This window comes from Mastomys coucha, unplaced genomic scaffold (assembly GCF_008632895.1).
Source record: "Mastomys coucha isolate ucsf_1 unplaced genomic scaffold, UCSF_Mcou_1 pScaffold18, whole genome shotgun sequence".
NCBI classification, from domain to species: domain Eukaryota; kingdom Metazoa; phylum Chordata; class Mammalia; order Rodentia; family Muridae; genus Mastomys; species Mastomys coucha.
In genome coordinates, this window is record NW_022196900.1 from 59,070,548 (window position 1) to 59,095,197 (window position 24,650).

The 24,650-nt window shown below is 39.8% G+C and overlaps 1 protein-coding gene across 3 annotated transcripts in view; it reads left to right on the forward strand.

Annotated features, from left to right (window-relative positions):
- Alg6 (ALG6 alpha-1,3-glucosyltransferase) overlaps positions 1-24,402 on the forward strand; it is a 38,731-nt gene extending 14,329 nt beyond the window's left edge. For 2 of the 3 annotated variants that reach the window (XM_031377929.1, XM_031377930.1), the window contains 12 exons: positions 1,700-1,789; positions 2,646-2,734; positions 5,423-5,505; positions 6,275-6,339; positions 7,913-8,098; positions 8,650-8,785; positions 10,466-10,551; positions 12,475-12,559; positions 14,415-14,485; positions 17,157-17,225; positions 17,335-17,533; positions 22,843-24,402. In XM_031377929.1, the coding sequence (XP_031233789.1) occupies positions 1,700-1,789; positions 2,646-2,734; positions 5,423-5,505; positions 6,275-6,339; positions 7,913-8,098; positions 8,650-8,785; positions 10,466-10,551; positions 12,475-12,559; positions 14,415-14,485; positions 17,157-17,225; positions 17,335-17,533; positions 22,843-23,040 (1,357 nt within the window). In that variant the 3' untranslated portion in view covers positions 23,041-24,402. Of the gene's footprint in view, positions 1-1,699; positions 1,790-2,645; positions 2,735-5,422; positions 5,506-6,274; positions 6,340-7,912; positions 8,099-8,649; positions 8,786-10,465; positions 10,552-12,474; positions 12,560-14,414; positions 14,486-17,156; positions 17,226-17,334; positions 17,534-18,911; positions 19,471-22,842 lie in introns of those variants that run through there. The other variant, XM_031377931.1, reaches the window with a different exon arrangement.
- The last annotated feature ends 248 nt before the right edge of the window (positions 24,403-24,650 follow it).

Consider the following 24,650-nt stretch of genomic DNA (forward strand, 5'->3'; position numbering starts at 1 on the left):
CCACCCTCTCCCACTTATTGGCCCTGGCATTCCCCTACACTGGGGCACAGAATTTTCACAGGGCCAAGAGCCTCTCCTCCCATTGATAACGGACTTTGCAATCCTTTACTATACACATGCTGCCAGAGCAATCAGTCCCACCATGTGTACTCCTTGGTTGGTGGTTGAGTCCCTGGGAGCTCTGAGGGTACTAGTTAGTTAATGTTGTTTGTCCTAAGGGGCTGCAAACTCTTCAGCTCCTTTGGTCCTTTCTCTAGCTCCTTCATTTGGGGACCCTGTACTCAGTTCAATGGATGGCTGTGAGCCTCTACTTCTGTATTAGTCAGATACTGCAGAGCCTTTCAGGAGACAGCTATATCAGGCTGGATTGTCCTTCCTTCAGTCTCTGCTCCATAATTAGTCTCTGCAACTCCTTCCATGGGTATTTTGTTCCCCCTTTTAAGAAGGAATGAAATGTCCACATTTTGGTCTTCCTTCTTGAGTTTCTTATGGTTTGTGGGTTGTTCTTCATGTATTCTGAACTTCTGGGCTAATAACCACTTATCAGAGAGTGCATACCATGTATGTTCTTTTGTGATTGGATTACCTCACTCAGGATGATATTCTCCAGATCCATCCATTTCCCTAAGAATTTCATAAATTCATTGTTTTTAATAGCTGAATAGTACTCCATTGTGTAGTTGTACCACAATTTCTGTATCCATTCCTCTGTTGAGGGACATCTGAATACCCCACTCTTGGTACCACTCTTGTCTTAGTTTGGGTTTTACTGCTGTGGACAGACACCATGTCCAAAGCAACTCTTATAAAAACAACATTTAATTGGGGCTGGCTTACAGATTCAGAGGTTCAGTCCATTATCATCAAAGCAGGAGCATGACAGTGTCCAGGCAGGCATGGAGCAGGAGGAGCTGAGAGTTCTACTTCTTCATCCAAAGGCAAACAGGAAAAGATTAGCTTCCAGGCAGCTAGGAAGAGAGTCTTTAAAGCCCACCCACAGTGACTTACCTACTTCAAGGCTACACCTCCAAATATTACCATTCCGTGGGCCAAACATATTCAAACCACTATGGTTGTAAATTGCTCCTGTGACAGAGTAAAGTGAATGGAAGAAATTGCTTAGCTACAAAGGACACAACTAAGAAATAGATTCATATAAACTTAAATTGCCTCTTAGAGATACAGTGGTTTTTTTATAATTCCTTCCCATCTTTAACTAGAGGAACCAAGCACCTTTATGGACTCTAGACCAGGTTTTCCCATTGGTTCACAGACTCTTATATAGTAGGACTGAGTTACATATGCTAGCTGAATTATTTTCAAAGTTTTGATCAAGCCTGCTTATCCATGAAGTCTTCCTCTTTACATAAGGCATATCTTCATGTATTCTTTGAAACTGGCCTTCAATGTTTTAAGATTATACATTAAAAGTGCTGTTTTTCTGAATTGTTACAGTATCAGACACCAATTGTCTTGTTGCATGTTTTTTGTTGTATGAGTATAATTGATTTACTAAAGTCTACTAAGAATAGAATAACAATAAGTCCCAGGGACCTGGGGCAGCTCCATTTGTATTTGATGTCATAGGGTAATTATTAATGTTTTAATTAGTTAAATCATCAAGCTTAATTTTAATTAAATGGCATGGGATATTAAATTATGTCTTAAATATTGATAATGGTGCCTTTTATTTTTCCAGGTATTTTAACAGTAGTGATAACAATTTACAGTACTGGGGATTGGATTACCCACCTCTTACGGCCTATCATAGTCTCTTATGTGCCTATGTGTAAGTTCTTTTTTAATATAACAATATGTATGCTCTTAGTGTGACCTGACTTATTAAAGAGTTATTGTTTGTCACTTCAATCGTTTTACAAGCTTAAGGACTACTTTCAGAATCTGAACATTTCTGTAGCTTGTGTACATGCTAGAAAGAATGCGAGGCTTACATTTGCTTTGGAGTAGAGGTGTTATCAACTTCACATTGGCTGCTGAGTAGTGCCCCCCCTTTTAAATTAAGTAGTTTAGAGATGGGGACTTCTGTTTTGGTGGGAACCCCAATTACCTCTGTAGCACAGTTTCTCTTAGACTTGAAATGTGTCAGCAGAAATTTGAGGAACTTCTTTACTTTGCCATGATTTATTATTTCAACTTTTAACTGTTTTATGCTTTATAACATAAATTTTCATGCGTGAGAGTAAAGCACCTAAACGTCATGATGGTTTGTTATACTTTGTAGTATTCAGGGTATTATCTATGATTGAAAAGCATCATTTACCTATAATAATGGCTGAGTTTTAATAAAATTCATGATGAATATGTTTATTAAAGGCGTTGTTATGGTATCTGAAGAGAATGTTTTTAATAATGAAATGTGATGTCAAATTGTTTTTTATACTAGGATAGTGAGGGTCAGATAGCTGCCTATTACAAGGGTCTATTGGAAGATGAGCAGGGCAGAGGAGCTACTGTTGTATATTCTCAGTGAATCTACCTGGTTAATATAAGGAATAAAGCTTCAGTTTTGACCCTATTATCAGCAACAGATAAATCTTAGTTCTCAGATAAGTCCTGTGTTCTCAGATGTCCTAAGTAGTAAACCTGAGAGGAATAAGGTGCATGTGTATATGTTTGATCTGCAGGGCAAAATTTATAAACCCAGACTGGGTTGCTCTCCACACCTCACGAGGCTATGAGAGTCAGGCACATAAGCTCTTCATGCGCGCCACAGGTAAGACAACAGTTGGTACTGGCTCAGAATTTCAATTTTTTTTTAATGATTTATTTATTTATTATACATAAGTACACTGTAGCTGTCTTCAAACACCCCAGAAGAGGGTGTCAGATCTCATTACGGATGGTTGTAAGCCACCATGTGGTTGCTGGGATTTGAACTGAGGACCTTCAGAACAGTCAGTGCTCTTACCCACTGAGCCATCTCTCCAGCCCTGGAACACAGCCTCTTTGTGCTCTCAGAAAACCCTTCCCAGATTTCACCTCAGTGAAGCTGATCTCTTTAAAGACTTTTTTTAATTTATGTATTTTATGTATATGGGTGTTTTGTCTGTCTACCCAAAGAGGACATTGGATTCCATTGTAGACAGTTGTAAGCCACCATGTGGGTGCTGGGAATTGAACTTGGGCCTTAGGAAGAGCAGCCAGTGTTCTTAACTGCCGAGACATCGCTCTAGCACCTGGAATTTGTTTGTTTGTTTGTTTGCTTGCTCGTTTTTCGAGACAGGGTTTCTCTGTGTAGTCCTTGCTGTCCTAGAACTCACTTTGTAGACCAGGCTGGCCTGGAACTCAGAAATCCATCTGCGTCTGCCTCCCAAGTGCTGGGATTAAAGGCGTGTGCCACCACCACCTTGCCCAGAATTTCAATCCTCAATAACAGTTTAGGTAAATTGATAAAAGTATTCAATTGAAAAAGTCTTATTTTGTTTGCTTTTGAGGCAGTGTCTCACTTGTATGTAGCTCTGGCTGTTCTAGAACATTTATGTAGACCAGGATTGTGTTGAACCCACAGAGGTCTACCTGTCTCTGCCTCCTGAGTGCTGCTAGCTATTGTTCTAATGGATTTGAAATTTATAGTTATGCATATATACATATGCATATGTAAATGCTGTAGACTAAAAGTATATGTAACCTTTAAACCAAGAGTGAGAGAGTAAATCTGGGTATTTCATTTTTTTTATATCGCTTGACCCTATGAAACATCAATTGACATGAACAGTCTTACTCTTATCTAAAGCTGAGGAAACCACCCAGGCTCAGTTGCATGAGGCAGGAGACTTGCCATAGGTCAGACAGTAAGAGGCTGAAGCTGTACTTGTTCATGGTGCTGATTTCGTGCACTAATGCCAGCTCCTTCAGCCTTCTTAAGGCAGTCCTTCACACACTGTGTGGGTTGTACATTACACAGTCCATTAAGACACCCCTCCTCTCTCTTTGAGGGTTTCTGGGGATTAAACAAAGGGACTCAAAATGTTAGTCAAGCCCCTACCACTGAACTATATCCCCGTCAATAATGTTTATTGAGCATCCTTGAGTGCTTCTCTAGGAGGCTGAAAGTAGTAAGCTTTGATTTCTGTAAAAGCGTTACATAACTAAGACTTCATTCTAACTCACACTTTTTGTTGTTAATTAGTCTAGGTACACAGTGTGGTCACATGTGATAGACTCTCAGGCCCAGGAGGTGACCTGTGTCTATCTGTCTGTCCTTTTCACATCTCTCCTCCTTTCAGTCCTTAACCCTTTTTTGACTGCATATTCATCTTGTGGTTCACAGCATCCAAATTAGTATCTGTATTTCCAAGAGTTACAGCTTTTAGGGTAGCCACAAAGAGAGTGCTGGCATTAAAAATTGCTTTCTTGTATCAGGATAGCAGACTTTTTGGGATAGCACTGTTTTTTCCTTTGTTCTAAAAGGACTGCTGTTTTTTTTTTTTTCTTTTTTTGTTTTGTCCCTGTTCTGTTGCCCCTCACCATCCCATCCCATACTTGAACACACACACACACACACACACACACACACACACACACGCGCGCGCGCGCGCGCGCGCGCGCGCATGCACATGCATGCACCTACCTTGTGTGTATTTTCACTTCCTTACCCAGGCCTCTCTCTCTCTCTCTCTCTCTCTCTCTCGATGGGGTCTTGCTATGTTTTATTGTCTCATGGCTGGTCTGGAGCTCATTATGAAGCCCACTCTGCTGATGAGTAAAACAATGTTTATGAGACTTTCTCTAACTTTTTTCTATTTTTCATAAATAGTAGCACTAAAGGTTCTCTCCTTCGAGTTGTTCTTTTGAGCACAACATTTTGAGTATACAGATAGAGAGAATATACTGTGTCTTCCTGTGCTTTGAGAGTTCATTTGATGCCCAAGTTAAAGCAGCAGGAGTGCAACTCTGACATCGTCCAGTGATACAGTGTTTATAACCAGGCATAGGCAGTGGGAGTGGAGACGTAGGAGGACAGTGGAGGCTGTAGGAGGATGGTGGAGGCATAGGAGGGCAGTGGAGGCTGTAGGAGGACGGTGGAGGCTGTAGGAGGACAGTGGAGGCTGTAGGAGGACAGTGGAGGCATAGGATGACAGTGGAGGCTGTAGGAGGGCAGTGGAGGCTGTAGGAGGACGGTGGAGGCTGTAAGAAGACAGTGGAGGCTGTACGAGAACAGTGGAGGCATAGGACGACAGTGGAGGTTGTAGGAGGGCAGTGGAGGCTGTAGGAGGATGGTGGAGGCATAGGACGACAGTGGAGGCTGTAGGAGGACAATGGAGGGCAGTGGAGGCTGTAGGAGGACAGTGGAGGCTGTAGGAGGACAGTGGAGGCATAGGACGACAGTGGAGGCTGTAGGAGGATGGTGGTGGTGGGTTGCTGGAGACTGATGAACTCATCACATCCGCTTGTGTTTCAGTTCTCGCTGCTGATTTGCTCATTTACATACCTGCAGTGCTTTTGTACTGTTACTCCTTAAAAGAAATCTCACCTAAGAGAAAGGTAACTGCTAACCCTGCTTGACATTTCATCTCTGAATGAGTGTGTTATTACTGGTCTATTAAGGATCGACTTTGAAGACGCCCTGCTCTTTGGGAATACATAGGATAATGAATATTTTATCTTCTATTGATTAATTTGCATTTAAAAAACAACAGTTTAACTTACAGTAATTACTTTAAGTGCTCTCTAGTAATAACAGAACGAATTGAACTTTAGAATTGCTGCACTGTTGACCCACACCATGCTGGACTTATTGCTAAGCTCATCCATCAGAATTTTGAGCTGGCTGTGACAAGAACTCAGCTAAAAGGCATTTTGGAAAGTTTGTCTGTCCACAGTCATGATCAAGTCTCCTTCCTTGAGAATTTTACATTGACTGATTAGATAGCCAATCATTAGACCAGAACTGTCTTTTTGGGTGTGGTGTTGAGGGCGTCTTTAATTCCAGCATTGTGGGAGGCAGAGGCAGGGGCATTTCTGAGTCTGAGGACAGCCTGGCCTACATAGTGAGTTCTAAGGCAGCCAGTGCTATATAGTGAGAGTCAACAAACAAACAGATTAAAAGTTCCTTTCAGTAATTTTACTTTTTATTAAAATATTTTCTATTGCCTCCATGAACACTTTAGTGTCTTAATAGGTGACTTGTGCAGTGGAATATTCTGATTAAGGAAGTACAGTGTCTTGGGAAGATGGGACACTAGCTGCAGTGCACATCACTCTGCTGTAGTAATGATCATGATCTCTTTATCCACCATACTTTTCTTTACAGATCGCTAGTGCGTTATGCATATTGCTGTATCCAGGTCTTATTCTTATCGACTATGGACATTTTCAGTATCCTTTATTAAATTAAACACAAAACCAGTTACATATTATGATCTAGGCTCACTGCATATAGCATTGCCATCTGCTGCTGCCATATATGCTGTATACTTACTTATACAAATTCTTTTCACGCGATAGAAACGGTTGGAAGAAGTCAGGTATGAATTAAATCTTAAAGCTTTTGAGTTGCATAATTTTTGTGGGGATACTTTTTAAATGGTTATTCTTTTCCTTATTTTAATTTTATTCACTTATGGCTTTTTTTTTTTTTTTTTTTTTTTTTTTTTTTTTTTTTGAGACAGGGTCTTATAGCCCTGGCTATCTTAGAACTTTCTGTATAGACCAGCCTGGCCTCAGCTTGCAGACATCCACCAGCCTTTTTCTCTCTAGTCCTGATAGTTAAGATATGGACCAACATACCCAGCATTTTTTCTATTTTTTAAAATAAGTTTTTTATTTTTATTTTTATTTTATTGGTGTTGTGTCTGCATGTGTGTCTGTGTAAGAGGAACAGATACCCTGGAACTGAAGTTACAGATGGTTGTGAGCTACCCTGTACTAGGAATTGAACCCAGATCCTATGGAAGAGCAACTAGGGATTGTAACCTCTGAGCCATCTCTCTAGTCCTGTTCCCTTATTTTTAAATTGGGGTAACAGTAACTCTTACTTGGTGAGCTTGTTTTGAGAATTAAATAAATTAGGATTTGTAAAACACTTATAGTAATTCTTTGGAGATGCTGAACATTGTAAGGTATTTATTGCTAATGGCATAATTACTGGTTGTTTATTTTCATTCATTTGTTTTGTGTCTATGTATGGGTGGGTGCATGTGGAGATGAGGGGCGACTTGCAGGAGTCTGTTTTCTCCTTCCACTATGTGGGTGGTAGGGATCAAGCTAAGGTCATCATCAGGTTTGGTCGCAGTCCCCTTCACCCACTGAACCATCTCACTGCTCCTAACTGCTCTCTTTGTTATGTGTAGGCTCTAAAAATGCAGTGATTCCCTTAGGCATTAGAAAGTTGTTTATTTCTGGTTGTTTTGGACACTGTGTGGATTCATTCATTTTCTTTTTTAAAGCTCATATTCTTTAATTTCCTTGATAACTTTTTTGCTTGTCTCCTTTCTGATCTTAATAGCCAGTTGTTAGGTTTTTTTTTTTAATGCCCCTTTTCTGCATGTTTGCCTTCTGTTTTGTGCTTTATAGAAAATTACCCCGTCTTTGCCATTAATACCTCTATTCCATTTGTCTTCTTAGACATATTTTGAAATTCTAATTAAAATTTTCTTCCTCCCCTTTTTTCTTTTGATTCTTTATGATTGACACACAGAACACGGCTATGGTATCTATATTTATAACTCTTGTACATCAGTTGCTGTGTAGCAGTGATTTAGTATAATTGAGGTTGCTTTGTATATATTCTTTGTAGACATTCTTCATCACTTTAGTGCTTTCAGTTCATATTTAGAAGTAAGCTTTCATTGTGCATATATGTTATTTTTAAATCACATAAGAAATATGCTCTATATAATGTAAGCTCTCTCTCTTAATTATTGAGCTAATTTCCTTGACACGCAAACATATATAATTCCGCGAGTCTTGGCTTTGCTTTGTGGGGTATTCTCGGAGTATCTTGTGACTGGGACCTGCTAGGGTCATTGGCATTTTGCTTAGCTCTAAATTATAAACAGATGGAACTTTACCACTCCCTACCATTTTTTTGCTTTTTACTTGGCAAGTGTTTTAAAAAAGGCCTCAAAGGAAAGGGGTAAGTAATTTTTAAAGCATAGGATTCAAAATTTTCAGAGAATTTATTTGCATGCTTCTCTGGAGGAAGGTGTTTTTTGTCTTTGGTGGTTTCTCCTAAAGGTGCTGGCCATGGGTGAATGGGAGGAAAGCTGTTAAGCCATGTTCTGTATTCTTGTAAATCTTCATAACTACAGGACTGATTGGTCAACTTACACTTTGGAGGCAGTGTGGGCGGGTTTGCCAGAGCCCTGCTGTAGAGTGCTTTAGAACTTGTCATGCTATTCGCTTATTAGAAAGGAAATACTCCTACTTTTTTTTATGGCTGCATCCCTTCATGCCTATAGCAACAGCATCCAAGCTAAATACTGATTAGGATACTGGTGGGTCCTTGGCTGGAGAAATGAGTCTTTTAACAGTTATGAAATTTTCAGCTGTGTTGTGAGTGGTGTCCCATTTTCAATCTTTATTGGTAGTATTGATAGACAATACTGTTACATTTATAGTTACCATGTTAGATGATAGTCACATCCCCCTCTCTGTCTTACTGCTCCCTCCACCTCTTTGTTCTAGGTTCACATTGTTCATTAGGATAGCCTGTACTGTCCTGGCCTCCTTCCTTCTGTGTTGGCTGCCGTTCTTGACAGAAAGGGAGCACGCCCTGCAGGTTGTAAGAAGGCTCTTCCCTGTGGACCGTGGATTGTTTGAGGTATGATTGAAAGGACCCATCCTTTTCTGTTGCTGACCTCCTCTGTAACCTTGGGGAGCCTGTGGAGGAGATACCAGGAACAGGAATGTCCATATCCTCCTCTAGTCAGTTATTTAATCCAGTGTAGCACCCCTAGCTCAGTTGGCATTTTTTAGTGCCTTATATGAATAGGTAATGTTTTTGCCATAATTAGTTCCATAATTCATTCGTACATTCTTTCTAGTCAGATTGGTCCATAATAAAAGAGCATTAGATGCTACAGTCACCGAGTTAGTTAACAAGCCCGCCACTGTGTTGGTTTATGATCTCCTCTTAGTTTGCCACAATTATTTGTTAAGCTGATAATCCTGTTTGCCTCAGAAAGATCTCATCATTTCTTATGAAATATATAACCTTCATCTGTAGTAATTTTTAATGAGAACCTTTCATTTAATTCTAGTTTAATCACTCTTGTTAAACTTTTATTACATGAATAATTTGATCATTTAGAATTAGTAATTAAGCTAAACAAACCATTTATTTCTGGAACAAAAGGTCTTTTAATAAACGTAGAGACAACATATTTATAGATAATTTGCTTTTGAATAACATTTCTTTTGAAAAGAATTAGAAAGCATTTCTAAATTTTGAGTAGATAATTTCTATAAAATATTTTCAGTTGATTTACAAGAGGGTGGGATAAGCATTTTGAAAGAGACTAGGCTTTGTGTTTAATGTTGTGAAGGTAGAGGGGTGTGTGACAGTGTCAATGTATAGATATTGTTGATAACCCCCATCGTGGCTAATATTACTCATTAAGTGCTAGACTGTTCCACATAATTTTTCATGATCCCTGTAGCTCTAAAATGAAGGCCATCCCTATCATACAGATAGAAAACTGAGGCCAGGCATTCATAGACCTGCTATGTGGCAGAGTTGTGATTTTTCAAATCTTAACACCCTTAACAGCAAAGAAAAACTTGATTTTTTTTTTTTTCTGTAATAAAAAAGCTACTTGTTATTTGCTGTATCTTCAATTTTAGAAAGTGTCCATGATGGTAAGCATGGGATGGTGTCAGGCATCATAGTGTCTCACCAGTCCCACCAGTCTAGATCTGGTCTTTGACCCGGAGGAGGAAGTAGGCGGAGCACTTGGTTGAGGCCTTCACTCTCTTGATGTCATCATGCCTGCACCCCTGTGAGATTCACAGCTGTGAGAGGATAGATTCTACTCTCTGGGAAGCTGAAATAGCAAATTTCATCTTGAGTGAGCCTAGCACAATTGCTAATGTTTTAAAAGTTCTTGATTTATTAGCAATTAGTGTTGTCATTGCTAGTACCGATTAGATAATGTGACAGGAAGTTAAATTTGTAATAAAATGGGACAAATGTAACTAATATTTATTTTATAAATTTGGGGAGCTTTTTGCTTATATTTTTTGAAAAATATTAAGTGTTTATTAGAATGTAGATTATAGTTTGCTGATGCTTTATATAATCTGCATGTCAAAAAAGGAAATGCTTGAGGCTATAAGTATATACTTTTAGTGCTTGAAGAGTTTAATATATTTTCTTATAAATGTGAATGAAAGTTTCATGTCTTGAAAGTTTATTACCTGGAGATTATAGGCTGTACTTCATGGGGTTTAATATTTCTTTCAATTATATCAAAATGTAAAACTAACAAATCTCTTTTTAAAGGATAAAGTAGCCAATATTTGGTGCAGCCTTAACGTTTTTCTGAAGATTAAGGACATTTTGCCTCGTCACATTCAGCTAGCAATCAGGTAACTAACAAAGTTTATATGTAGTACTTTATAAGCCACTCTTGAAAAATACCACAGTAGTATGCTATTTATCTGAGCTGGTTATTAGTGAGTTTCCACTTAGTACAATAAAATTCTGTGTCTTGCACCCTCTTCCCCTAAAACAAAGTTTTTCTGTGTAGCCCTGGCTGTCTGGAAACTTTCTCTGAAGCCTAGGCTAACTTCAGAGATCCGTCTACCTGCCTCTGCTTCCCCAGCTGGGATTAAAGGTGAACCACCATGCCCAGCTCTTCTCCTTCGCCCTCCCTCTTCTCCTCCCCAGGTTGAATTATTTTATGTGAACATTTGTTCTATTTTTTTCTTTAAATGGAACATACATTAAATATGATTTAATATTATTTTAAAGAATCATGATTTTTATAGGTGTGTGCCAACATCAAGCAGAAAAATAGACCAAGTTAGAGATTATTGTGTATGTGTGAGTTTATCACAGGAATTGGCTAATGCAGTTGTGAGGAGTTGTGGGGGTCTGGCTATGGAAGCCACAACTCCACAAGGTAGACATCGGGAATATCTTGGGAAGGAAATGGAACTGATCCGCAGTGACTTATCAGAAGGGCTTCCAGGTGATTGCTAAGCCCCAGGACAGTCTGATCATTGCTTGACATCATTAGCAGATGAGTATTGCCTTTCATGTGAGCTCTGACTCTCATAATAGACTCTGTAGTCCACCCTGTCAGGAAGTGTGCAGAAAGGGAGGTTGGGGACTTAAGCCTCACCACTCACAAGTTATAGAACCACCCAAATTGAGTTTCTGTGTTGAGACATATATCTGTCTTCGGGCTCTGTGGGCTGCTGGTCACAGTTCTGAGGTGGCTGTGTCTAGCTTTTCTCCTCCTTACTCATCAGCCACGTCTAAGAGAAGCTGCACAGCTCACTCCTGTAGTAGTAGTCAGAGACAATCTCAGAGTCATGGGTTTGAGCTCTATGTTGGGTGCCAACTGTAGTAGTAGCCAATATATCTCTATTTAAATCGACCCAGGGGGTGGCTCATTCCTCACTACCTGCCCCAATGTTCCACTTCTAAACCTCCACATGGCTAACACACTCTCCCCTCTGATATTCCTGAATTATTACTTATTAAAACTTGTATTCCATCTTTGCTGCCCCAGACCCAGGCCTCCTGGGCTGAGTTCACCAACATCTATGTTAGGTCTATGTTCTCTGTCCAGCATCTCTCAGGTCTGGCATCTACTTTTCTGGCATGGTGGCTCTTTGTTCCCTCCCTCAGCCCCTTGTATGAGAATGCTAAAAGTTCTGCCTCTGTCTCCCTGCCTAGTCATTGGCCATTGGAAACTTCATTTACCAATCAAAACAAACTGGGGCAGGGACCCTCAGCATCTTACGTGTGGTTTCTCTTACAATTTTGGGAACCCAGTTAACATAATACAAATATTAGACTAAACCACAGCACACTCTCTTATGATTGGTTCTTTCTGGAGTTGAAAAAGGTTGTCAACTTTTGTGGAGTGAGGGCCAGGACTCTCTGGGGAGTAAAGTTTTTGAATATTTGTGTTGAAAATACAGTGTTGTCTCCTTAGGCCTGATAGTCTTTTCTTCTTTTCTAGTGTTTGATAATTGACCTGCAACTATGATACATGATATTACATGTATATATTTCATGATATATCATTCATGATATTAAATACGCAATGAGATATATAATACTTAGTATTGCTTGATTTTGTATTATATCAGAATTGTGTACAAAAGTGTATACATACTTCAATGTATATTTTATTTACATTCTAGTTTAAAATTTAATAAATAATAAAGTTTAATCTGAGATCATATTAGATTGTTGAATAATATAATCTTTTTACTTTAAAAAGTTATTGTTTTACCTATACTTCTAACTCAGAAACATATTTTATTGCTTTTTAGCTTCTGCTTCACATTTTTGAGCTTGCTTCCTGCATGCATAAAATTGACAGTTCATCCCTCTTCTAAAGGATTCAGATTTACTCTGGTAAGTTTCTCATTTTTTAGTTCTTGCTATAACTAACATTTTTAAAGACATCAGTAATCACTTTCTTGTTTGGGGTAGGATTGAGTGGGCTGCAGAACAAAACACTGACCATATGACACATTAAACACTGTCCTTGCAGGTGTTGGATTAGGCATTAGGCATTAGGCTGAACAATCAGAATCTTTAGTTCCCCTCAAGAACTGTTGGTTTTGGTTGGTTGACACAAAGGTGGCAGTAACGTATGTCCATCTAATGCTGTTGAGCAGGTGGCACTGTGTTCTGCTGGCACAGAGCAAGTCTGAGATGTGGTGGTGCAGGGAGAGACTTGGAGGAGGATTGTAGACTTGCTGAGCAAGTGGGATTTCAGTCAGTTTTAGGAGGCGAGGCAAGGCTTGGAACTTCTGGACAGCTGAAGGCGGAAGACAGGTTGAGCTATGGAAGGGCAGAAAGCAGGCTGCGAATGGATGTTACATGTGCCCCTGTCTGATTCTGTGTGCCATGGGTAGGTGAGAAAAAGATAAAAAATGGGGAGAATTTCAGAAGATGTCAGATGTTTGGTTGAGAGGTGTGTCTAGGACAGGCACAGAAGCAGGTTTGGGAAGAGGAGATAATGGAAACTTTTGGGTTGTTTAAAACATAAAGGGATAAGTGACGTTGTGGCTGGGGCGAAGCCAAGTGAAGGAGACAATAACTGATGCCTTAGGAATGACAGATTTCACAGGAGTCCAGAATTTATTATAAGTGTACTAGGAAGCCAGTGGGGTTTTGAATCAGGTATTATGTGATTAAAGGTTACTGTGAGAGGTAGCAGGGCTACCAGTTAAGTTGCTGTACTGGTCCAGACGACATGCATCTTGCTTTGCCAACATTGACAAAGTAGAATGGAGCAAAGGGGATGGCTGCTGTATGCAGGAGGTGTCAGTGCATTTACAGTGATGTGTAGGTCTAAGTTGCGCTTGAGCTGCAAGATCCACACACACAGACAGATGACTTCAGTTGGATGTTTCATGGGGCATACTGTGACTTCATAAAACAGTTACTATGTTTCACTGGGCATACTTTTTAAAAGCATATAATAGATATGTTTTATTTTCAGTTTTAGATTTCGACCTTACTTCATACTTACCAAGTTTACATTTATTTATTTAACTTGTGTGCGAGAGAGAGCGAGTGAGAGACAGACAGACAGACAGACAGAGACAGAGACATGGTGTGTATGTGTAAAGCAGAGGACAGCTTATAGGTGTTGGTTCCCCTTTTCTGTCAAGTGGGTCCTGGAGGTGGTACCCCGTCACCAGGCTGAGCAGCACAGGCCTTTACTGGCTGGGCCATCTTTCTGGCCTCATGCTGTTTAAGTAGCTTTCCAAGTTCTGAGAGGTGACAAGCTTTGATTATTGTGTTATCTCCCGTACTTGGTAGTTTTGTTTCAGTAGCTGAGTTTCAGAACCATTTTAGGTGGTTCTTTATAGCCTCTTAATAGTTTTAGTTTGTTTTTCATTTATTTAATTAATATTTTTTTGGAGTGGGAGGCTCTACTTGTACCACAATAAGACAAAGGACAAATTGTGGGAGCCAGTTCTCTCCTTCCACCATGTGGGTCCTGGGGATTGAATTTAGGTCGTCAGGCTCAGTGGCAAGCCTCTTATTTCCACTGCACCCTCTCACCAGCTCAATAATTATTGGCTTTTTAATTTATATGCTTAAAATTAGTTAAGTAATATGCATATTCTGTGTTTGATTTTTACCTCCAGGTAGTAACTATCGTATTTGAACTGGATGTTTTATTTAGATTTGTAACTACAGTGATACATTTTTCACACTGTGAAATCATGGTTTACCTTGTTCTTTCTTAAAGGTTAGCTGTGCACTATCATTCTTTCTGTTTTCTTTCCAAGTACACGAAAAGTCCATTCTCTTGGTATCATTGTAAGTAGAAACCTTTGAACTGTACATTTATTATAATGTTTGTTATATAAGGATGTTTATGAAAATGTTAATTTAAATGTAAAATAAAACCACACAATGTTTTTTAATATATTTATCTTAGTCATTCTCAGAAGGAAAATGCTTTAATTTTGCTTTATAAAATACATTTTAAACCAAAACAGTTGACAAAATTATTATTGACATATTCTCATGTCTTTTAGGTCTTCATATTTTCTCTATACTAATTAAATACTTCCCTCAAAGTGGCTTTCTTGCTTCTCCTCCTTGCCTTTTGTACTTCATTCATTTCCACATCTATCTGTTAGCCTTATTCCCTCCATTTACCTTCATGATGTCTTTCATATGTTGTGTTCTGTTTTTTTGCCCTCTGCTCCCCTACACCACAGCCTGTACATGAAGGGTTCAGACCCTCTTGGTAATCCTTAAAGAGATTATTTTGTTAAAGAACATTACAGTTTACCATTCTTCATAGAAAAAAATGGGTCAAATTGGGGCTGTGTTACTCTAATACTACAATAGTATAAACCTAGAATAGCATGGGATGCTTAAATCCTCCCAGGTCAGTCCCATTTGTCTGCTGCCTTCCGCCATGCCCTACCTGGTGCTCTCAGTGGTCATGTGGAAGATACCTGTACAAAATGTCCAGGGAGATGAGTGAAATGGCTGTGTTTTTCTTAGGTGGAGCCCTGGGCTGAGAGCTGGGCTACCTCTGAGGAGGGCACTTTGACATAAACCTGCTGCCCATGGTCATTGCAGATGGGTGGGCATGTTAGCCCCTGAAGCGCACACCTGGGTTAGAGCTTACCACTTAAAAGGGGACAGTAGTCCAGGTCTTGTAGGACCTTGTACTGGCTACTAGAAACCTTGGTTTTATTCTGAGGGAATGGTGAGCCAGGCATGCTTTCTGTGATGAAGAGGAGAGGGAGGGAGGCCCTAAGGACAGCAGATACACTACCTACACACACCTTGAGGTTAAGGGCTGAGTAGTGTCTGTATTTATTATTTTCAGAGCAATGCCTACATGTAATACAGTTTTATTAGTGCTTGGCTGGGTAATTACACACTGACAGAGTAAATGGGAAGGAAGACTCAGAAACCATATTTCTTGAGTACTTTGTATGTTTGTGCTGATAACCCCTTCTGGTTTAGCATCTACAGCACTGCAGCGGGAACTCCTCTGCTGTGATTTCTTCATAGGAAACAATGGTTTTTAGTGCCAAGCTTAAATCTTTTTTTATTTTTATTTTTTTGTCTGTTTTTGTTTTTTTGAGACAGGGTTTCTCCGTGTAGCCCTGGCTGTCCTGGAACTCACTCTGTAGACCAGGCTGGTCTCGAACTCAGAGATCTGTCATCCTCTGCCTCCTGAGTGCTGGGACTAAAGGTGTGTGCCACCACCACCTGACTCCAAGCTTAAATCTTATATACTGGTTGACAGGAAGGGAAAAAAACCCTTCCTTTAAGAAAGGGGCTATGTTAGTTACTTTTCTGTGGCTGTGATACAGTACCATGACCAAGGCAACTAATGCAAGAAAGGGTTTCTATAGGCCTATGGTTCCAGAGGGATGAGCATCTATCACCATCATGATGGGAAGCCTGGTAGGAGGCAGGCACGGTGGCTGGAGCATCGAGCTGAGAGCTCACATTTTAATCATAAGCATGAAGCAGAGAGCACATTTGAATGTCACATTTTTTTAAACTTCAAATCCCAGCTCCAATGACATACTTCCTCCAGCAACACTGCATAGATGTCCTTAACCTCTCCATACAGTGCGACCAAGTAGGGACCGTGTATTCAAACACCGAACCTATGTGGGACCTTCTTATTCAAACCACCACAGGGAGAATGCTCAAGCTTTTCAGAACCTTTTTAAATATAAGGGGGGAGAGATTAATAGTAATGGCAACAGTAATTCAACAGCTGTCATTCTTAGAAAACTTTGTTTTGTATTGCCATAAATAAATATTAGGGGATACTTGCAGAGAACAGTGAAATCAATCATTGGCTTGAGTCACATCGTTAAGTGTCAGCTGTGGAACTAGGAGTAAGAGCTTCTAACTGGCCTGCCTCTCCTTGAGTATGGATGCAGTCAAGTCCAGAAAGCATCAGACAAAGGCTGTGGTAGATACCTTCGACACCAGAAGAGTGGTGGCTCCACCTATCAGCATTGTGTTTCCAGTTCTTTGACCTTGCCTTTTCCCTGTAGCTTCTAATTAATCAGCTTTCATGTTTCTTTTAGTTTAATATTTTTAACCTGTCCCCTTTATAATTCACCTTTGTTGTCCTTTCTCCATTGCCATGGCAATCCTGTTTGTCATAACTGTAGTTTGTAACTGGCTGAGGAGCATGTAGCATGATGAAGTTTGAAAACAGTTGCTTTGTCAGTTACTTTGTGTTCACAGAGTCGAAAGAAATGCTTTCTCTGTTCTTTTCCTCAAGGGACTGTTCACACGAAGTGTTTGCTAGTGACCTAGTCGACAGCCATTGGCTAGACAGTGTGGAGAAGCTAGCACTTCCTGAGCAGTCACATGGAGAACTTTTTTCCTTTTAAACTAACCTTGAAAGTCAGACATGTAGAGTCTATTTATTTTTCCCAGGCTAGGGGTAAATTTATATTCTATAACAATAAAATGCTTTTTCTTGTCTTTTTAGACCAGTTTGCTTAGTTTTAACTGAAGTTCCTTTCATGTCAACCTGGTTTTTACTGGTTTCAACATTTAGGTGAGTCAAACCAATTTCCATATATAATATTTCCAGTATGATTATTACAGTCATTGAGAAATTTACACCGTAACTGTTGATGCTTCTGCTGTTTGATTTTCTTTTACAGCATGCTGCCTCTTCTACTAAAGGATGAACTCCTTCTGCCCTCGGTTGTGACAGCGATGGCGTTTGTAATAGCTTGTGGCACTTTGTTTCCAGTGCTGGAAAACACTTCTGAGGAACAGTTGCAGTTGAAGTCCTTCGCTGTCGCTGTAAGGAGGCACGTTCCGGGCTTTACGTGTCTTCCCAGAATTATACAGTGTTTGGTAAGCTAGGCAGCAGCTATGTTTCTAACATTTAATTCTGCACATGTACCCGCTTGCCTAACAATACATGGAGAGGTCAGAGGGTAACTCTTGGGAGTTGGCTGTTTCCTTCTGCCATGTGGGTTCTCAGGCTTGAACTCAGGCCTGGTGGCAAGTGCCTTTACGTCCTGATCCATCTTACTGGGTCTGTTCAGTTTTTAAAAAGTATATATTTTAGCATATTACTATACTTTTCAAATTACTGAGTTTTTGTTGTTGTTGGGATAGGGTCATACTCATTATGTAGCCCAGGCTAGTCTGGAACTTACTATGTAGCTCATGCAGGATTTAAACTTTGCTCTTTCTGCCTTGGCCTTTTAAGTGTTAGGATCATAGACTTGAAAGGCCATTCATACCTTGTTGAGATGTGTTGTATAATGCACTCATATAACTTATACATTTTAGTGGGGTTAAGTATGCAGGTGCTTATAACTATCATCATCACCGAGTTTTAGATGAGTTTTAATCATCCTTCCCCCAAAATGTCCCTACATAGTGGCAGTCATTTCTCGTTATAACATCATTGCTAACCCCAACAGTGGACAGCATTAATCTGCTTTTTGTCTGTAACGTGCCTCTTCTGAATACTGCATATCAAGGGAACGTCAGTCATTTCAGGGCTGTAACAAGGCAAGGCTGACTGGATGCTTAAGCAACAGTGTGGAGCTGGAGGCACTAGCCATCAGGGTTGGCTTTGAGTGAGACTGCCATTTCTGGCATAGCTCTAGTTTGCTTTTTCTCATATGGCCTCTATCTTGTCTGGTGTCTTCCTTTATTATAAAGAGTACAGCCATAATTGCCTTCTAAAAGCCAGTGTCCAAGTATCAGGGTTAGTTATGTGTTAGTTTCTTGTTTTACATGTGTTGGTGTGTGTGCATGAGTATATGTGTGTGCCTGTCCCATGGCCTCTGTGTAGAGTTGAGAGGACAACTTGTAAGAGTCAGTTCTTTTCTTTTCACCATGGGGTTCAGGGGTAGAAGTGGGGTTGTCAAGCTTGACAGAGCTAGTACCTGTACCTGTTGAGTCATCTTGCTGGTAGGACACAGTTGGGTCCATGGCCTTCATAACTGGCTTCTTTCATGGCATAGTTATTATGCTATCTCACTAGTTAGTCATATAGCACTATTTAGATTTCTTTCTATTTCCAAATTATATTGCATTCAAATGTTACCTCTCCTCCCATATCAATTAATGGGCAATAGGCTGATTTTGGTATTGTGAATAATACTGTTAAGAACATCTGTGTACAAAACACTGAATCCCTGCTTTCATTCCTTTGGAACATGTAGCTTGGAGTAGAGTTGTGGGCCGTGTGGTAATTCAGTGCTTGCTATTTCAGAAATGGCCTATTTCCCGAAGGTTCTGCACTGCCATGACGTGTGAAGAAGGACATCGTTCTAAGTCCTTGATGGTACTGCTGTGTCTTCAGTCATAGCTACCCTTTTAGCTGTCAGTGGTGTCACTTCACTTCAGTTTGCAGTTTCCTATTGAAAGACATTCCGTATCTTTCCATGTCCTTACTGGCTGTTTGTGTATCTTTGGGAGAAATTACTCAAATCTTTGTTCCTCCTCTCCCCCATCGTGGTAATCAGATTTACACATGCTAGGTTACCTCTCAATGACAGCTATAGCTTCAGCCACTTTTGCCTATTTTTAATTCAGTTATATATTTTATTTTTGAGTTGTCCTTTTATACATTATTTAAAATGTGTAATTTTAATTGGGTGAGAGACATGGCTTAAGTTAAGAGTGTATGCTGCTATTGCAGATGATCTGAGTTTAGTGATGTGAGAGTAAATATTTGCCAGTCTAGTTCTCCTTTTCTGTAAATGGCATGTTTTTTTTCCCTCTCCTCTTTCTTTTTCTTTTTGTGGCTGAATAAAACCCCACTGTATATATGTGCCCTATTTTCTGTATTTATTTTTTAGCTGACATGTGGGCTGGTTCTGGTTCTTTGCTGTTGTGAACACTGTAACAATAAGCATGGTTGTGGAGCTGTCAGAGTAGCTGTGGCCCACTCGCTGACATGCAGCCTTTGGCTCTGTGTACAGGAGTGTAAGAGGTAGATGATGTAGCAGCTTGTAGGTTTGTTTGGTTTTGTTTGTGGTGGTTTGTAGGGATCCTGCTCACTCAGTTCTCTAGTGGCTGTTCTAGTTTCTCTCACCCCCAGCAGTGTATGCGCTCCACTGTCCTATGTCCTCCTATGACACTTCCTAGCCTTGGAGAAAAAAAAAATTATACTTGCCAGAAAGCCATTGTATAACTTTGCCAGATCCCTGATTTTCTTGAGGAAAACAGTTCAGTACTGATGTCATGGTGCTGAACCAGAACACAGCAGGAAAAGCAGGAAGGAAGGCAGGTGCTCCCATGACCGCTGAGCCCTGTGTATTTGGGGCATCTTACACTGAACCAAAGAAGGTTTTCATGCTGCAAACAGGACTAGGTATTTTCCATCAGATATGAAACATTCATGGAGTCCCAAGAGAAAAAAAAATGCGCCGAATAAAACAATGGGGATGCCATGCTCCATTTCACAGTGTTCTTCATGCAGAAATTCCAAGAAGTGTGTACAGGAACCTAGACAGGAACTGGGTACTACTGTAGGTGAGGGTACTGTGGTGGTGCAGGGCTCCCACCACAGAGCTCTGTGAGAACACATGCATGGCACTGTGGAGATCAGAAACCCAGATAACACTACTCAGAATTCTCTTAAGTAGGTTTTTGCTATTCTTTTTTTTAAAGCGTTTTAGTCAAGTGCTTTAATTTTGGTGTACTCAAATCCAAATTTCCAATCAGAATTTATCTTCATTATATTGAATGAACAATGGTAAAGTGTTCATAACACACAGTTTGAGTAGGGAATTCTGTAGACTGAAGTTTTCTTTTCAAGAGAAATAACTAATTTGAAAATGGAGTGTAGCAATCAGTTATATAGATTCATGAATGGAAGAGTATTTATATAAGCATTGGTACCACTTTCTGTGAAGTGATTCATTTTTTTCCCCCCAGAAAATCCATCTCCAGGGATATTACAGGAAACGGGAGGACAAGAGGCTGCAACTACTGTAGTAGTGTCATTGTCCACTTTGAAAATCTTTGCAGCCAAACTGAGTTGTGTGACTGTAATGATGGATTTTTTTGGGCTAAATTACTAATTTGGAAATATACTAGAAAGTATACCTCAAAACCATATTGTCCTCAAAGTGCACACTCAGGAGTTACTTCTGTATTTGAATGCTGTGTACAGTAACTGTTGCACACCTACTAATTCTTGTTAATTATACAGCCAACTGAGAAAAGCTGGTGTCTGCTCAGGCACTCGATGTGTGACTGCACACTCCTCCTTGATGTCTTTCTAATTCATGGCCTCTTTTTTTCCATGAATTGTTGTAACATACACATAGGCATATATATATATATATATATATATACACACACATGTATTCTACTAAACACATAAAACAACCTGCTCAGTCTGAATGATGTTATTTGTAAGTTTTCAGGGACTATTTGGTATTGGATAACCAGTATACTATGTGCTCTTCCCTGGGGAAGAGTATATTTCTCCCACTCTCAGCATTCCTTGCCTGAAATTCTTTGTATAGGAGTGGGCCCTTGTGGACTTTCCCCAACCACAGTAGCATGCATCTCTATTGCTGGTGCCCTTGTTCAGCTCATGTTTAGGGAGCCATGTTGGTCAGACTGTGGGTATAGCCTCTGATATTACTAGGAAACATGGTATCAACAGCAAACTCTCTGATCCTCTGGCTTTTAGAATCTTTGCATCCCCTTTGTAACCATTCCGGAGCCTTAAGTGTGGGAGTTGTTTTATAAATTTATCCCTTAGGACTGGTCTCTACAACTAAGCATACAATTGGTTGTGGTTTTCTATAATAATCTCCTTCTGCTTCAAAGAGAAGTTTCCTTGATGAGGGGTGAGGATTATACTTACATATGGGTTTAAGGATAAATGTTTAGAATGCAGTTAGGGATTATGCCGGTTTAATAAAGTGGTAGTTACAAGTCCTCATTTGATCACTGCTTCACTAGCCCTGAGTATTGGCTGGTTTCTAGTGCCAGGCATGGTAGCTCTCTTTTTGTTAAATCCAGTTAGAGAGCTAATGCTTACCACCCAGGTATGTGTGCCACCACTGCACCCTTAGGGTCAGAGTGCCATGGCGGTCATGGCTGTGGGTCCTAAGTATCATCTGGGTAGGACTGTTGGTTCCTTCCCTCCATTGAAAGCTTGCATGAGACCTTCTGAACCATGAGAACTAGTCCTCCTAAAGGAGGCTTTCAAGTCAGTTCCAGCTTGGGGCTTCTGGGCACTGTGTCCGAAATGCCCAGCCTTCAGCAATGGGGACTTCCTTCCATTTTTAAGGGACAATCAAGGGTCAATAGCAATAACATGTAATGTTTTAGGAGTCTCTTGCCCAAACCTTCACAGAGTCAAAAGAAGGCTCCTTGGGACTATTGTTTTGTTTTTTTGATGGCTTTTGGGGACAGCATTATCAGCCGAGCTAGGAAACTGTTTTTAAACTGTGTCTATTTACACAGACTCATGTGTCTAGTGGGCTTGTTTCTTTTTCGTAGTTAGTAGCACTTTCCTTACCACTTACTCAGACATAGTGTTATTTTACCCTTCTCTTTCCTTCTCTTACTGCTCTCCCTTCCCCTCCTCTAATTAGAGCCCCACTCCCCAGTTTTCCATTCACCCCATCCAGACCACTTGTACCCTGTCACTGCTCTATTGCTCTCCCATGCTCTCAGCCTGGCCATGTCCTCCTTACTGTCCTGCTTTCTGCAGTCACTCTAGACTATGAGTCACATTTGAAGCCAGGAGTCTCATGAGAGAGAACGTGTGACATGGTTTGAGTTCATGGTATTTTTTTAGTTCTGTCCATTTACCTGCAAATTTCAACTTCTTTATAAACAGCTGACTAGTACTTCATAGTGTACATGCACTACATTTTCATTATGCATTCATTGGTTGTTGAAAGAAAAGCTACCTTTGGAATATTATCTAATAGTGTAAATAAATATGCCTCCCCTAAGATCAATTTTTAATGAGGACTAATTAACTAACTTCTAAAATTATGCTTATAAATATGTGTAATTAGTTGGCAACTCAGATATTTGGGAGTAAGGAATTAGGTAGCCCACTATACAGAGAAGAGGGAGACAAAGCCATACTTGTTGGAAGATGAAGTTTTGGTATTATGTGGCATTTGGGACAGTACAAGCCAGTGATACTCTGTTTTCCCTTACAGTTTCTTTCTTCAGTCATCACCATGGTCCTTCTGACGATTTTGAGTGTAACACTGGATCCTCCTCAGAAATTACCAGACTTGTTTTCTGTACTTATATGTTTTGTGTCCTGTATAAACTTTATATTCTTCTTGGTATACTTTAACATTGTAATCATGTGGGATTCCAAAAATGGAAGAAATAGGAAGAAAATGGACTAGCTACATTCCCAAGCAAATGCAATCTTCTTGTAACGTATAAGTGAACATAATCATCTTTAGGATCATGGAATTATAGGAAAAGAAATGGTAAAAGGGCATTGTTATTTACACAACGTGTATACAAGGAACAAAGCATTTGTTTTCTTAGTATTATTTCGATAAAGCTTATTGTAATTTTGGTAATATTCACAGATATTTACATGGTAAAATAAGAGAAAAAAAGTCCCAGCTGCTCGTAGTAGCTCACATTTGCAATCCCAGTATCAGTAGGTAGAGGCAGGGGTACCTAGAGTTCAAGGTCATCCTTGGATATCCATAGCAAGTTTGAGGCCAGCCTAGGCTCTGTGAGATCCCTGTCTCAACCAAAGGGGGAGAGAGAAAATGTCCTCAACACCAATATTTAATAATGGAATGTATTCAATAAATTTTAACTTTTAAAAACTATGTATCATATATAGTCCAGTCAGAATGCACACAGAGTTGGCCTGCTGGTGCACACTGGCCATCTTAGCACTTGGTAGCTACAAGCAGGAGGAGCATGAGTTTGAGGCTAGCCTGAGCTACATAAAATCCTGTTTTAAAAAACAAAACAAAGTCAGACAACGTATGCTTTAATAAATTTAAAATGAATTTATTGGAAGAATTAAGCACCTGACTTGTTCTAACTGGTAAACATCTCATTTAGAAGTTGTATCTCTAGGCTGAAGAGATGGCTTAGCAGTTAAGAGCAGTGGCTGCTCTTCCAGAGGACTTGAGTTCAATTCCCGGCAACCACATGGTGGCTCACAACCATCTGTAATGGGATCTGATGCCCTCTTCTGGTGTGCATGAAGTTATCATACTGACATGCATAAAATATATGTATATATGTATTTGTATACATCAATCTTTAGAAGTATCTCAGGGAATTAACATTTTTCTTAATTACTGAGAAGGTACATTATGTTATTTGAAATTTGAATATGTATTATTGCATATGCAAAATTAGATGCTTATAGATTAAGTGGTATTCTTGTTTCCAAGAATATAGAATCTGATGCCATTTTTTAAAGAGAACTTTTATTGAGTATAAATCTAAGAAGTTTGAAGTCTTTTTAGTTATTCATGGTAATTCTAAATTTCTAGAGTCATTCTAAATTAAAACTACCTACCATATCAAGGGCTCCATTTCCCTTTCTGTTACTTGTTTAGGATTTCCACCAAAGTAACTGTATATTCAAATCATGCCTCACACTGGCTTTGTCCTATTGGAGGGTTATCCCTTCAACCATATCAACTCCTAAAATTCGTGTATTGTGTTTTACTTTCACAGGAAAGTTATTTCTTTAGTCTCTGACAAAAATTAAAGTCACTTTACCACTAGTCTTGTTTGTGTGTATTTTTTCATAACCAGAGCATTAAGTCATTAAATGGTGTATTCTAAAGTGGTATAAAGAATTGGGCCCTGGACTTGGCTGATGCTAGAAAATATGTATTTCTCAGTCTGATAAAGCAAACGTGTGAGACGCAGCCTTGGTGGCTACAGAATCAGCAGGCAATACCACTGCCTCACTGCCTCACGGCCCATGGCCACTGTCTGTAATTGTTGGGTCCAGCAGGCAGCATCCTGG